General features: G+C 36.8%; 1 protein-coding gene across 2 annotated transcripts in view; it reads left to right on the top strand.

The window, feature by feature from the left end:
* COL5A2 (collagen type V alpha 2 chain) overlaps nucleotides 1-15,559 on the top strand; it is a 109,235-nt gene that overhangs the window by 62,674 nt on the left and 31,002 nt on the right. For both annotated transcript variants that reach the window (XM_075756146.1, XM_075756145.1), the window contains 11 exons: nucleotides 1,135-1,245; nucleotides 2,163-2,240; nucleotides 4,316-4,360; nucleotides 4,890-4,943; nucleotides 5,532-5,585; nucleotides 6,830-6,883; nucleotides 9,250-9,303; nucleotides 10,035-10,088; nucleotides 10,844-10,888; nucleotides 12,114-12,167; nucleotides 12,994-13,038. In XM_075756146.1, coding sequence (XP_075612261.1) covers nucleotides 1,135-1,245; nucleotides 2,163-2,240; nucleotides 4,316-4,360; nucleotides 4,890-4,943; nucleotides 5,532-5,585; nucleotides 6,830-6,883; nucleotides 9,250-9,303; nucleotides 10,035-10,088; nucleotides 10,844-10,888; nucleotides 12,114-12,167; nucleotides 12,994-13,038 — 648 coding nt within the window. The remainder of the gene's footprint in view (nucleotides 1-1,134; nucleotides 1,246-2,162; nucleotides 2,241-4,315; nucleotides 4,361-4,889; nucleotides 4,944-5,531; nucleotides 5,586-6,829; nucleotides 6,884-9,249; nucleotides 9,304-10,034; nucleotides 10,089-10,843; nucleotides 10,889-12,113; nucleotides 12,168-12,993; nucleotides 13,039-15,559) is intronic.

The following is a 15,559-nucleotide window of genomic DNA, read 5'->3' as shown; positions in this document are numbered from 1 at the left end:
CCGATCACTAGGCTTATAGAAATTGCAGACCATAAAGATAGATGGAGAATTAGGAGAATGAGCTCATTCACTGGGAGTTTCCAGGAATCCTATTGTCAGTGCTATCCCAGTGTGGCCCTTTCCCAAGGGAATGCTTTTTCTTTAGCATGCGAACCATACTAGTTCAAACTATAGTAGCTCAGACATAAATTCCACTGAAATGTGTTGCAGACTGCAAGGAAACACAGCCCTCATTTCATGGAAATACAAGCAATCTGTCTGATTATAATTGTGTTTGTAAAGATGACTCACTGAGCCAGGCTCCCAAACTTTTATGTTTAAGGGTCCTTAAAACAGAAGAGCTCATTCTACCATATAAAATTTTTCCTCACCATAGTCAAGCATTTTATTCTAATGAAACAAGCAGTAGTGACAAGCACTTTAAAGTCTGCATTTGCGATTGAAGTATAGATATATTGGCCCTGTTGCTATTGATTTTGTTCCACTAATGTTTTATTAGCTGCTTCTATATTTAATTTTAGTTCTGACACAAGATAAGATGAATGCAGTTTAGGAATCAAAAGTGGGTGATCAAAATGGGAGCAATTGGACGGCCACATAGCCTACTCTGCACATACTAGCTAGAAATAACATAGACGCCAAGGGAGTTACTCTGCATTTTTGGCAGTGTAACTGTGTTGAGAATTCAGCAATAGTATTAGCTGTCTAAACCATTCATGATGTCAGGAAGCTGTAAAAATCCAGCCTTATGATGGAATTTCCTAAGCATGTGTAAGTATGTACGCTAATATGAGTTTATGTGTATTTTAGAAGTAAATTCGTGTTATTCTATATTGTGTGCAAAGCCAAATAGTTTTTCAGGAATAGTATACTCTAGTATGGAATTGATAGGAAGCCTGAGTTTCTAAAAGAGTCTGTGAGAGAAATTACTGCAGTTTACTTGTGTGTTGGTTTTGTGACTAATTTTAGCTAATGTTTCTGATCTGAAGGTAGGAACAGATCTTGAGGGATGTTGTTTGTTTGAAGATCTTTCAGGAAACACAGATTTATCACAAACGAGGCAGTTGCTTGCCAGTTACAATGATTTTAATGAATAACTTTGCACACTGTTGGCATTTCTGATTTTCTTTCTAGGGTCCTCGGGGTCCTCAAGGGATTGATGGTGAACCTGGTATCCCTGGCCAGCCTGGTGACCCTGGTCCTCCAGGGCATCCTACCCACCCAGGACCAGATGGACTAAGCAGGGTAGGTTTTACACATGCTTTAGTAGAAAGTGAACTGAGTGTTGGGCCAGATCCACATGATATAAAGTGTAACTTTGCTTCAGTGAATGTGGAATACTGTGCCCACAGTTCTGTCTCCCATTTATAATGGACAGCAGGTAGTGGCAGTGCAAGTTCTGCCAAAAATTGGGGCAAGTTGAGCGTGAGAAACCTTGGAAATGACACACCTTTCACAATGGGTTTTAGCATCTAGAAAAGCCAAAGTGCCAAATCTAGAACCCTCAATAGGGTTCCATTACTTCCACCTGACTTAAACCCAAGGGATCTGGGCGATAGTACAGGGAAAGTGGTGTACCAAGTTAGGAATACAGAAAATAAAAAGTAAGATGAATTATAAAAGAAGAACTAATGAGAGAAATTAAAATGTGGTTAAGTATACTTCTTGCTGGAATTGTTTAGACCAACACTGAGAAGACTAACATTCTAATTTGCAATCATAAAATCAACTACGTTTCCATTTCCCGTAAGATATTTCTGAACTTGTTGCACAGTAAGTGGGGGAAAAAAAAAAAAAAAGGCTTAGAAGACATGAAGGAATTTTGCAGGTGAAGTTAAGGTGTGATTTAAATTTGAAGGTAGTAAAAGAAATCTATTAATTTCACAGGAGGCTTTACTCTTTTTAGGTCATTTTCCCATTTGTTTAATATTATAGTGAAGGTAGAGTCAGAATAGTAAGCAGACAATATGATGCATTTGACTGGACTTTGAAGCCTTAAACCACCTCAAATTTAAAGGAAAGAGAACTTTAATGATTAAACCAAGAATTTAGTTGTCAGCGCTGCAAAGCCAATGTAAATAATGAAGGTGTGGCTACATTGGTTTTGCCTTATGAACCATCAAAATGACTGACAGCTAAAATCACCCCTTTTATTTTTGCAGCCATTTGCAGCTCAGATGGCAGGACTGGATGAGAAATCTGGACTTGGTAGTCAGATGGGATTGATGCCTGGTGCAGTGGTAAGACCAAATTAGCCCTGTACTGTAGAACAGGGTGGAAGTGGAGTGCCTGTGCAAAAACCCAAAGGCGAACTCATCATCTTCAACTTCCTATATCTCTAGAACCTGCATGTACAGTGTGTTCTAATGAATTTTTGCACAGTACTTGGAAAAAAGTGAAAAAAAATTTCTTCTGTTAAACTGAATGCTTTTTTTCCCCCACCTCTAGCCGCCTTCTTGTCTTCCTTCTCTCCTTCTGAAATATAGCAGCTACCAACAGTAAGGTACAAGGAAATAAAAAACCCCAGCTCCTGATGTTCTCATATCTTGAGTCACTCCAGAGTAACTGCAAAGCGTCAGGTATAACGCAAAGCAGAATAAACAAATACGTAACTGAAGTCTTCTTTTCACATTGTGACATCAAAGATAGTTATTTTTGGTAGTAATTAAAAAAATTATTTCTGAAACCAACTGTTAAGTGAAAGCTGTGGTTTATTATTTTAAGAAATACATTCTGCTTTTCCAATGGGTCCAATTTTATCATTGGCATCTCTCACTGTTTAGATATGCCTTGTACTTTCAGTGCACTGGGACTTTAATGGTAGCACTGAAATTTTTTGCCATCTGTGAAAGCTGTTTCAGCACCCTAAGCTGTCTCTGCTAGAAATCTTGGGGTTATTTTTGAATATTATCTCTCTTCACTATACTGTTACCCTCTTCGGTGTTATTTTTAACATTCACTCTTAAAGGAAACCATCCTTCAGTGATTGTACTGTCCCTGAGTTTGCCTACCTGAATCTTATGCCTCCAAGTCCCCACTAGTAACCTTCAAACCCAGTTTCAATACAATTTGAAAGGTTCTAAAGATAATCTGATGGTTTGCCTTAGTATTAACTTTTGCAGTGATTTCTTCAAAGAACTTTCTTTTTTTTATGAATATCTACCTCCAGTGAATTTGCTGTGTGCACATTCAATGATTTGTTCTGCAAGCCTGTCCTACTTACTTTGTTGCCATCCATCATTTTGCTTAATCCTTTCACTCAATTTGTCTTGAGACATTGCATCTCTTGTACTGCTTCTTCTTTTGTCATTCTCAAATATGACTCGTTTTAATATTAATATTTCTTTTAAGGTATTTTTCAATATCTAGGTCTCTCTAAGGCCTTATACAAAGTCTACTGAAGTCAGTTGGCACTCACTGTCTTTACATTGATTCATCATATTCTGTGATACGCTTTTTTATTTTCCTTGTAAACTGAGTAACTGACAGTCATTCAGCTGAACCAACCATTCTTTTTTGTTTTATTTTTAAAGTTGATTAGAATTTTTAAATTACCTATTAGTAACTCTTCTACATTTGCTTTGGAAAAATTAGTAAAAATTAATGAATTGTGTGTGAAAGACTTAAATCTTGACCCTCTGTGAAAATGCAAGTAATTGTCTGCTATAGGTGTTTTTATGTTGCTAGAAGCAAGAGAATTGCTTTCAGACAAGATTATGTTTACTTCATGGTATAAGTTACAAGTAAGCATGAGATTTTTCCTAAAAAATCTTGTAAAACTTTTTAAAGGGAAATCTGAATTTTCTGTAACTAACTAGAACTGTTTGGAAGCTGTTTGGGTGGTTTGTATGATTCATGAAAATATGTCCTTCCATTGCTGCTTGTTGCTGCTCACGTCTGAGAACAGCAGCATGAATTTTTTTTGTCATTGATTCCATTATGAGATTAATCTGAGTAATGAATTCCCTTCAAGCAGAGACTATTCCCCCCAACTCTATTCTGTTATTACATTTTTTTCATTGGAGCTATGCAGGCAACCCAGTTATTCTGACTGTGAGATTCCAGAAAGCAAGCAAGCCCATATTTTCAGCTGCTAACGAATTTATGCTGCTGTGGCTTTTTGAGTTTGAAGATTTCCATTCTATGTACTTCTCTATTTCATGACATCAGTCTCCTGAATTAAAAGCCTTTCCAAGGGTTGACCATAGAAATGTTATTTTGGAGGTCACTATCAGGCCTTTTTGCTGTCTTTGTAGGATGAATGTTACTTGGGGAAGGGTGTTTTCCAGTGTGTAACAAGTTATGTTTTCAATAGGGTCCAGTGGGTCCAAGAGGTCCTCAAGGTCTCCAAGGAAAACAAGTAAGTACTTCACCTTAGGGGATTTAAGGTAACTGACAGAGTTGAAGACAAAGCACATGGTAACTGGGGTGTGTGCATCTCTGTGGCAGTGTCCATCTTCAGTGACGCATGTATGAATGCATCTTCATCTAGAGGTGAATCTAAACATGCTGCTCTCAAAAGCTCTGCTCCAGATGTACTCTATACACAGAAATTAACTCAAAAAGAACAATTTATTAGATCTTTAACAAAGTTTTAGCCCAACACACATTATTTAATGAGGGAACAGCAATTAAAATGGTGACTGTTCTGTTTTCAGTATTGGCATGGTGTTAAGTTTCCAGTGGGATTTGTGTATAGCACAGGACTTAGCTAAAGCTTGAGGGATTTTAGTATCCAGCTTTCACTCGTTTTACAATGTGAGCTGGTTCTGAATTAGAATCCAGACTGTCCCATGGGCTGAGATTTTCCTGATCACAGATTTTAATTATTATCCTTATATTTTTACTTTTTGGAATTTGTAACTGTGTTCACCTTTGGTTAATTTTAGGGTGGTGCAGGCCCCACAGGCCCACCTGGTGAACCTGGGGATCCAGGACCTATGGTAAGACCAATAAATACAAACATTTCTACAATAAAATTGCAGACAATATATTATAACTTCTTGCTTCAGAACAGATTTATTTTTCGTGTTGTCTCAGCCAAACCTATTAAGTAACATCAGTCAAGAGTTGTGGTGTGCAAAGCATGTTGTTCTGAATCAATGAATTTGAATTGATTTGAACATGCATAATAATGATTAGAGTATAAACAGTCATTATTACTTTTCCAGCACAGACCTGAGGATGGTTAGTGTAACTTACACAAAGGGTGATGAGAATATTTATTTTTTGGAGGTGGTAAACTGATTCAAAAGTAAAAGCAAGAGCCAGAGGTTGGAAACAACAGCAACTGTGACTTTTAATGTATTTTTTTTCTCCTAAAGAATCCCTCCTGTATTTTTATATAACATAATATAGGTTTCTTAGGGGTGGATGATTAGAAAGAGCACTACAAAATTAAGCAAGTGTGCTCAGACATAAAATCATCCTTTTCCTATATCTGTTATTATAAAACAAAACTTTGAAATGGAGCAAATAGATATTTTAGTGATGGCTAAATTGACTTCTCAGCACTTTTATTTATTTCTTAGGGTCCAGTTGGTTCTCGTGGACCAGAGGGACCTCCAGGCAAACCTGGTGAAGATGTAAGTTTGTTATTCTTTGTATCTTGTTTTATTTTTAATAAAACAAATATTGGCATCTTTGAGACAGTGACTAACCAGCAGATGTGCCTGTTGTAACTACTTTTATCTATTTACTTTTCTTTGTCATCATAGTCCTCCTGAAGTGCAGTGTCATAACTATAAACCTTGGCAACCCTTTTCAAAACCCTCCTATCTTTTTCTTAAATATCACCATAATACCTAAGGTTTAAGCACTGTGTCTGTATTATTTTTTGCTTCTGCCAGTTCTTTGACTGAGATGTCTTTCTTGAAATCAGACATAGTAATAGACCACAGTTAGGAGGGGCAATTGGAAGCATCTCCTCTCTTTGAGATCACGTGATTAATTAAAAAAACTGTAATGATAACATTCATCTTGATCTGGACAATACAATTTTAGTTTGTGCGTTTTTTTTAAATTTCCTAATAATTTATTATATTCATAATTGATTTTATGACTCTATGTACGCATATATGTAAGATGTATTATACTTGTTGCATACATATATATATACTGCACAACGATAGCCTAAGAATTTACCAGTAGCTATATATTATTTGTTTGCAAAGCACACTAAATCCATCTGAATTGTAATTTATAACTTGGAAATGAGTTGAAAACTGCAGATGTCGGATATTTTAGTATAAAAATTACCATAGCTTGTGTAACAGCTGCTCTCCCATTAAACTATACAAAGCATTATAAGAATCTTTGAAAACAATTAACTATCAGTGCAGTGAAACCAAGTCTTGATACTGCTCAAAGAACTTCTTCCATTTCCAATGTACATATGAGTTTCTTTGGTTGCATTTGTGAAGCACTTTACCTCCTCTCTGTCCAGAAACTATTTTTCTGAAGCCTTTCATATTCCTGCAGCCCAGAGCCCTGGATGTATTTGAACTGATTAAATTAGGAAAATAAAATAAGGAATATTTGGTTGTGACTCTGGAGGACTTTGAATAATATATGAAATACGCTTATTTGATTCTACCATATTTCCTTTCCTATTGCATCACAGAGAGAGTAGTCACTGACCTAGAATGAAATTATACACATTTTAAAACGTTTGAACAGAAGGAGAAGTACCAAGCTATCATTGAAATTGTTACGGTAAAGAGAAGATGTATAATACTGATGTGAATGTCCTCATTTGTTTGAATGGAAGAATGATAAGTTAATATTCACATTTGCTATTTTCATGTGTTCCTTTTTTTTCTTTCTTTAGGGTGAACCTGGTAGACCAGGACAATCCGGTGAGCCTGGATTTCCAGGATCTCCAGTAAGAGCATGATTATTTATGTTTTAGCAAAGTAGTCATACTTACGTCATCACTATCTTTTAGTAATGAGTGCAAAGCTCTGCCATTCGATTTCTGAAGTACTTGAGTTAGCTTACTCTAATGATCCAGATCAGTGTGATAGCTCAGAACCAAACAGGTGATTCAAAAGTCCTTGAGTTAATCCTGACAGTCATTTCACGTGCATGTTTCAACTGTTTCGTAGGTGAAATATGCATGAAACAGATGACAGTATGTACAAATTGTACTTTATTTCCCAGTGTATCACATGGTCATTCGCAATCATGTGCAGGAAGTGCTCAGAGACTCTAAAATGATGTCAGGTTGGGGTGGCACTGTTTACCTTTATAACAGTCAGTCTGAGGGCAGGGGAAGAGGGGATATATAATTTGTTTGTATATATATTTTCAATATACAAATGTGATTAAAGGATTTCCAAATAATACGTACTTGTACTGCAGACAGTATTTGTCATGGTTTACTCTAGAAATAAAACAGGTATATCTGATGGTAAAATAACCTAATTTTATCATCTTATATAATTTTGGCCCATATTATGAGTTCTGCCTTCATTAGTCAAGTTTCTGTACCTGGAGGGGAGCTGTAGTGTGGCTGAAAAGGGGACAGATAAATCCCAGAACTGAAGCCACCTGATACACATCATCTCTTAAGCTGCCTCCTTTTCTTTTTTAAGCATCAAGTTCTTGCCTGGCGATTTTATTAGCAACTAGAGATAGGATCTCTTGGAGAGAGAAATGACTTTTTAACAAGGCAGTGTTGTTTCCTAAGCTTTCCTCCTAATTTTTATGGGTCAAATGCAGTGTGTTGTAAACTGCTTGAGGCAAATGTAGTCTGTGGAGTACTGTTCTGTATCAAGCTGTTTTGCTCAATAAAATTATCTTTTAGAAGACTTTCTAATGAAGGAAAGAAGTACTGCAACTGCACACACACACAAAAATCTTGTTAAGAGTTTGCTGTAATTGCATAGCACTGTAGAGAACACCACTGAATACCCTGATAGTTTGTCAGTGTGCCGTGTCTTGATCAATGACAAAGCTCATACACTGCTATGGAGATACCTGATGGCTGTTTCCCCTTGTACGTGATTTGCCTCCCTGCTATGTGACTTATCCCATGTGTGAGCTTCATCATTTGATCGCCTGGTTGTCTAGGCTGATACATACATACCACTGAGCACAGGCCAAATAAATAGCTTTTGTGGGCTAGGTTCAGTCTAAATAAACATAATCTGTACAATTTCAAATTTACACGTAAGACCTTGTATGATAACAGAGATCATCCTTCACTGAGAAACTCATTGAGTATAAATAATTTTAAGCAATCCAATATATTAATTTCAGAAATTTCATACCTTTATAAAGTAATTTTCCCTATGGGAGTCCGCAAACTCTGGAGTAATTTCCCACTGAACTTTATGATCAAACATTATCTGTATAATTGACTATAGGAAGACAAAGACCTTTCTTACGTTCCTTGATGCTAACAAGGAAACAGCTTGTCCATATGTGAAATTCTTCTCTCTAATGCTGAGATCGCAGATGTTCTTTTTTCCCTCCTCTGAATATCAGTGTCGCTTCATTTTCTGTAATATATGTTCGTGATCTTTTGCTATGCTGAGAGGTATGAACTGTAATCTTTTTGAGAACTTTGGTTCAGAGGTACCGTAAAGGAAGAAATGATATGTTTAAACAGTTTGTTGAATTGTTGTTATCTGGGAGTATGAAGGTGTTAATGTGATTTCCATTGTAAATTCGTGTGACCAATACTCTAACACGAGGCACCTAGCTCCCTTCCATTACTTAGTCTTTCCTGAAAGGAAATCAGGAAACTTGGTAGGAAACTAAGTGCAAGGTAACTTTTGTTTAATTGTTAAATGTGTTTTAATAGCAGTTGTTTATTATGCAACTTGCCTGACATATTCTGAAAGAACGTGTGCAGTTTGGTCTCAGTTTGTATTTTATTTTAAATGATAGCTCTGGGTTTTGACCTCTGTTTAATCAAGGTTTCTTCATATTAAGCTTCAAAACTTGATCTACCACTAGTCATTACTTCTATTTGAGGTTTGATCATACACCAATGTAAACAAGAAAGCTTTTAACGTCAGTGAAAATGTACATAATGCTGAGACTGTCTAACATCATAGCATGTTATGCTGTATCATCTGTGACCTGCTCAAATGTCATGCCTCACTATATTCTGTCACCAAGGTGAAGGAGTGTTAGGAAAGTTAATATTAATGCTGGTACCCTCTGCCCTGTTAGCAGCACTATTGACAGGTTTATCTGCAGAAATAAGGATTTTATTTGTTTTTACTTTTTCCTACTTAGGGGCCTCGAGGCTTTCCTGGTGCTCCTGGTCTCCCAGGTCTCAAGGGTCACAGGGTAAGAAACAAAATTTTCCCTCTCCTCATAGATGGTGTTTAAAGGCAGTTTCAGTGCAGGGATACTCAACAACTTTTGTATTAGTCGTGAATTTGACTACACTTTTAGTCCTACCAATTGCAGGAGAAGCACTAGCATTTGAGAGAAGAGGGCCTTGCAGAGAATCAGCACTATTCCCTTTTAAGCTGACCTCTGTATTATATTCTCTAGTGCTTTCTTCACTCTCTTTTCAAGTGATCTGGGAATCTGGAACGTGCTTGCGTGAGCCCTGTCGAGCTTCGGGAGGCACAAACCTGACAATTCTCTCGCTTTGTTGGCAAGTCTTGCATTAGGGTGGGGAACTTGAAAGGTGCATATGTTTGCAACATGGACTGATTACAAATTACCAAGTTTTCTGGCCAGAATTTTACTTCAGGGAGGAATAAATAGGTTTCCTATGGCTCAGAGCCTCCTTCTTGTTGTTTTAGGAATTTTTTTTAAACGTTCTTGTTTTAAAAAGGAAACCAAATCCAAGGAAATGTACCTTGCACAAATGTTTTCCACTTTGGAAACATTGAAAAACTTTATTCCATCTGGTTTTTTTCTTCTTTTTTTTTTTCCTTTCTTGCTCTTGCCACCTCAGAGCCGTTCTTAACACTTTAGTATTGAGTTATTTTAACAATAATAGTAGGAATGCTCTGTGTGTGTACATATGTAAATATAATTTCTCTGTATTTTTATAACTCTTACAGGGATTGAAAGGACTTGACGGTCCAAAAGGTGAAATTGGAGCAGCTGGAGCAAAGGTATTTTCATGGCCCAAAGACCTAAACACTTAAGCATGTTTTCTGTAATGCCAAAATAATGAAAGATAATAAAATAACTAATGCATAACTATGACATAATCTGACTCTCCTCTTTTGGGTTACAATACTAGAGATTGGCTTAAAAGAAACAGGCATTGGAGAGAAGAAAGAATATATTTTATCAAACGGACTATTTTTCACCTAACAATTTTATTCTCTTATAATTTTTGACCCTCACTGACCCTTACAACTTCAGGTCAAAGCAGTGGTAACACAGGATAGCCAGCTGGAGACAATTCTTTCAAGGTGGATTAAAAGTTATTTTAAAACATTTTTGGCCTAGTGCAGGCAGTAATCACAGGTGGGTCAGGACTATTTCTTTAGATTATAAATGTAGTAAATGAAGTGAATCTTCCTAAATCTGAATTTAAATGTGAAATCAGTAGTGAAGGAGTGTTTGCCTAAGAAAAGGTTTCTTTCCTGAGATTGCCTACCACCTTCTGTGGAGGCAACCACAGCAGGAGGCTTGCTAGAAGCACTGCAGGTAGGTCCTGTGGGCTGTTAGCTAGAACAGGTAGGAGTTCAATCTGCTTCACTGAGAATATGTAAATATGGTATTTCCCACCAGCATGGGGAACAGTGCCCTTGATGCACACAGGTGACTGTGCGGATCTGCCTCTTAGGTCTAACATAAGCAGGGAGGACAGGGAGGAAACATATTTCCTCTAATTGTGTCATTTCATTTCCATTTCTAGGGAGAATCCGGACCAACAGGTGCCATGGGTGCAACAGGTCCTCTTGTGAGTGTCATGTATTGGATATTACAAAAGTGTCTTTAAGATTGTAAATGCTATTGCCACTAGGAATTTTAAGGTTTTCATATCTGTACTTGATGTCATGAAGCTGAATTTTCTCTTAATTAAGGCTTTGTTTTCTATTACACTAACAGCAAATTTGGTCCACTATAAGCTTTCTTTGCAATTCACAGCCGTAGATAATAATGAAAAATCAGAAGGCTCAACAGAAACTTGAATGTAGGTTTTGTGATTGTTTACCTACTCATGTAAGTGTAGGGTGACTAAGTTTTTTTTACATGTTGATGCTTCATGTGGAGTGATTTCAATATGAGAAAAACTGATTTAGGTTGCTCTGAGATAGAAATGCAATAATTTAAGTCAGAAATGCACTGGCTAAGAAAACCATGGACAGAAGATTTTGGAGGTTATGGTGAGGATAAGCATGCATGACATGGAAGTGAAACAGGGAAACTATTTCTCAGACTAGTTTTCATTTAGATGTGGTTTTGGACATCGGAATACTTACGAGCAGTGTAATATGCCAAAAATTGACTCTCAGCAGTGCTTCTGGAAGTAAAGCACCTTTCTGATATCAGATAATGACATCTCTCTGTGAAGCACTATCTTGTGTCATGCAGAATGTAATACCCTTGAAGTGGAACCTAGTTTGTGAATGAAACGTAGTAAATGAGATTTCATTATTGACCCTGGTGAGTATATACAGAATTTATTCTAATGTGTTTAAAACTAGAAATACTGTTGGAACAGGAAAAGAGAAATTACAGTCTATTAAATTTCCACTGGCAAGGCTGTGAGGCTGAAAGGATTTATGTAAGCTGCTGCTTCCCTGCTATAGGACAAGATAGGCTACAGCTGCAAGAGGAAAAAAAATAACTTGGTTCTATAACTGCTTGCATCATCTGTCCTTATCATGCTTGTAGTCTCAGTGAACCTAATCATGTTCTTGTTAAAAGCAAATAAAGAAGGCTGAGCAGAAAATTGCTGAAGAGCGATACAGTGTAAAACTTATGTGAAGCAAAGGAAAAGTCAAGTATGTTTATTTAAAAAAAAAAGGTAAAAAGCAAAGAAAAAGAAGAAAAAAAAAAAGAGAGGGTGGTCTATGTTCTCTCCACTAAGGGGGGAAAAATTAAGTGAACTATGTTTTCCCTTTTTTGTTATTCTGCCACGATGAGCTCCTAAATAATGCACTGTTTGTTCTTTCTTCAAGGGACCGAGAGGAATGCCAGGAGAAAGAGGTCGAATTGGCCCACAAGGTGCCCCTGTAAGTAGGATCTTCTTTTTCTCTCCTTGTGATTCTTCCCTTGTTTTACTTAAATTTAAATCCCTGAGCCTGAAAGTGTTGATTCATGTGACTGCCAGTCATTTCTGTGGCGAGTTCTGCTGTAGCTTAAGAAAGTTAGGGCTGAGCAAAGTTTTGTAGGGTAAGACCTTTATTATAAATTTCAAAAGTCAAAAACAGTTTTAAAAGGAGAATGCTAGCTGTATGGTAATTTCTCATACTAGAGCTGCCCACAAGGCCAAATACTCTCACAACACTTCTTTCTGTGATACAAAAATGTCTCCTTTGTTCCTATGAAATTTCTCTCGAGAGGCTATTTTCACCAAAAAATTACTGAACTAGAAATAATATGTAAGTTTAAAATGAAAGTTTAGATTTTAAGTCTTATAATTTAATTCCAGGTAATAAAGCTGTCATCTTAAAAAAAATATTTTGCTTTTCAGCAAAAAGAGGGATTAGCCTTGACATGAGATCATATTTGAGTCGCTTTATGTCCAGTGTCAAGTAATTGTTTTTCCTGGCATTTCTCCCCATGACTTTTATGTGCTGTGTTTATGTTATGTGCTCCATACAATGACACTGTCAAAATATTGGCATCTCTGAAAACAGAGAAATCCATTAACTTGAAGGGGAGCATAATTTCTTCCAGAAGTTTTCCCTGCCAGTGTTTGGAGGGCTCTGCAATCCAGCATTTCTTTTATCACTTTAGTATGTATGGCTGTTATCACAAATGCTAACAATAAATAAATTTTTTAAAAATTATATAGAGTTATTATAAATGCTCTATCCCATTTATTTTCATATCTAGGGTGGACGTGGCCAGCATGGTATGCCTGGGAAGCCAGGGCCAATGGTAAGTTTCTTTCTTAATCACCTATTTTTTTCACTTTGTATTTCCTACTTGCCTTTTGACAGTACCAAAAGAAGCACAAAAAACTGGTTGGCAGTTGCTGGTAACAGTTAAGTGCACCTGGAATTATCTGTAAGTGATTCCTCGTTCTACTCATTTTTGCTTTAGTGCTGTCCTCTGAGAAATGGTATAGTTTGCTTCATCTAAAGGTTTTAATTTGCAGAGGAGTGGCATCTTCCCTGGAGAGGTGATGCTTTGCTGCTTTTATGAAGGGGGATCCATATTGTAGGGAGATAAGTGTCTTAAAGATACATACTGTAATATAAAACAGTTTATAATTGCATATTATCTTTCTTCACATACAAAGTTGGCAAATGAGATTGTACCCATTCTCAGCAAGAAGAAATGCCACTCACTGATAGCAGAACTCGCTACCTGCAATAGATCCGTTACAAAACATGTAAAAGAGAGCCGTTTCATTATGGACAGTCACACATTGAACTGAAGAACCAGAAGCCTATGTGTCAATGTCTACTAAGCTGAGGAAGCCTGGTATGCATGACTGTAGTTCTCACGCAATTGCAACAAGGCTGAAGATGACCGTGGCAATTTAAACTGTGGATGTTGGTGTATCAAAGGGTGATCATTTCAGTCCTACAATCCAATCTCATAGTGCGTTTGCAAAATGCATTTGAATGAATTCACATGAGTTTTAGGAAACCAGTGGCATGATTCACATACATACAGTTAATTATGCATTGCTTTTGCAAATGAAAGCTTATGATGATTTTGCACTATTTCTGCAAGGCCAGCTCCCACTTTAAAAATGTGGTATTCTTATTGTTTGCTTTTTTGGAAAGCATTACTTCTAGGATGTGATTGAGTGTTTCTGCCCATTGATGTAGCCAGCCTGAACTTTTACCACTTTGTGATGTTCAACTTACACAAAAAAAACCCAAAACAAACAAACAAAAAAACCCCAAAAAACCCCACCCCACACACCAAAAATATCCTCACAATCCCAGAACACACTTGCCTGCAATTAATATTTCACTCTGTCCATACTCTTTATTTAATAGTTATATAAGTCCTGAAAAAAAGTAATTTACCTGTGTCATCTTAATGAACAGACTGTTTTATTAAAAACTTCATCAAGAGATAATTAACTGTAATAGAAGCTCAAATAATGAGTGTGTCTGAAATGTGCAAAACTCAGTTACTTACTATATCATGAAAGAAGGGTAACTTGTTAGAAGAAATTTTTAAATAATGAAAGCAAATTATAAAGTTTAAAAACTAGGTCCCGATATATGAAATTCTACATGAAGCTTGAAATTTTTCTTTGGCATAAAATATGAGGTCAGCTTCAGTGAACATGATGATTGGTTGGCTAACATTTTTGATGAAATCCCATGTAGTGTCACAAGGGAGATACTGATACTTAATACATATGTTTCTCATTGGAGGAACTGTTAATGAAATGCATTGTTATTTGGGTCAGTGCAATGGTACACTGTAATTCTGGAATTCTTCCTGCAATGAGAAAGAGATTTGGCAGACGTATTTGTGATCCAATAAACTGGGACATAGGTTTTCCAAAATATACTTAGTGAGCTGTTATATCGGTTGTGTAGAAATTCAGTGCAAGGTCATGGCAGAAATGTGGTCTGTAATTAATGCTCATTGGGACAGATTGTTCTTATTAAGCTTGTCAGCAGAGCTTTATTACATAGAACATTTTTTCACAGTATGCATCATATTTTACAAAAAGAGAGAAAATCAGGACAAGATAAAGAGGAATTATCTGGGAATGGTGTTGTAGTGAATATTTGTAACCACTGTGTGCCGCCATCCAGAGAGTTTATAATTCAGTTAAAAGGTCTTTTGAATGTCTTGTTCAGCACAAGAGGCATTATGAAAATGGAAACAATTTACAAATTTACTCTAAAGCCCTTAATTGGAAGTCTTTCCATTTAGCAAAACAATGTTTGCGTCATATCATACCGGTATATTTAAGTATATACACTTGAAGTTTGCTTTCTAGTGAGTTTGGACAGTCTGCCATGTAATGCAGCCCCAGCTGTTTGCATCCTTGCCCAAACTTCATGTCCTCGCAGCCACAAGGTGTACCTACACTCTGCAGTGCAGTGCACCAAGAGTTTTGCTCTAGAACCAGAAATGGCATAGCCACATCAATACTGCGATCTGCTCAAGCTGTCAGCCCTTTTTAGATGCAGCATCGACTCTCTCAAGATATAATGCTATTAGATAAGAGCTATATTGCTCTGGGAGCTGAAGATGTACCTCTGCACAGCATTGTGTTTCCTGGTGTGCCATAGCCCAGGCTTTCCTCCACTGCCTTTTCCAGAAATACCTGTCTAGCTCTGAACAAAGATCCAAGCAGCAAACTGTCTCTGCTGTACATCTTTGTCTATACAGCCTTGAAAATTTGATAGAAAAGGCGTGTTTTAAAGCTTGCAATTGAATTTGGCTGTGAATTTGGGAATCTCAATGGGGCGGAAGA

This window comes from Balearica regulorum, chromosome 6 (genome assembly GCF_011004875.1).
Source record: "Balearica regulorum gibbericeps isolate bBalReg1 chromosome 6, bBalReg1.pri, whole genome shotgun sequence".
Classification (NCBI taxonomy): Eukaryota; Metazoa; Chordata; class Aves; order Gruiformes; family Gruidae; genus Balearica; species Balearica regulorum.
This window is presented reverse-complemented; position numbering and strand designations above follow the sequence as displayed.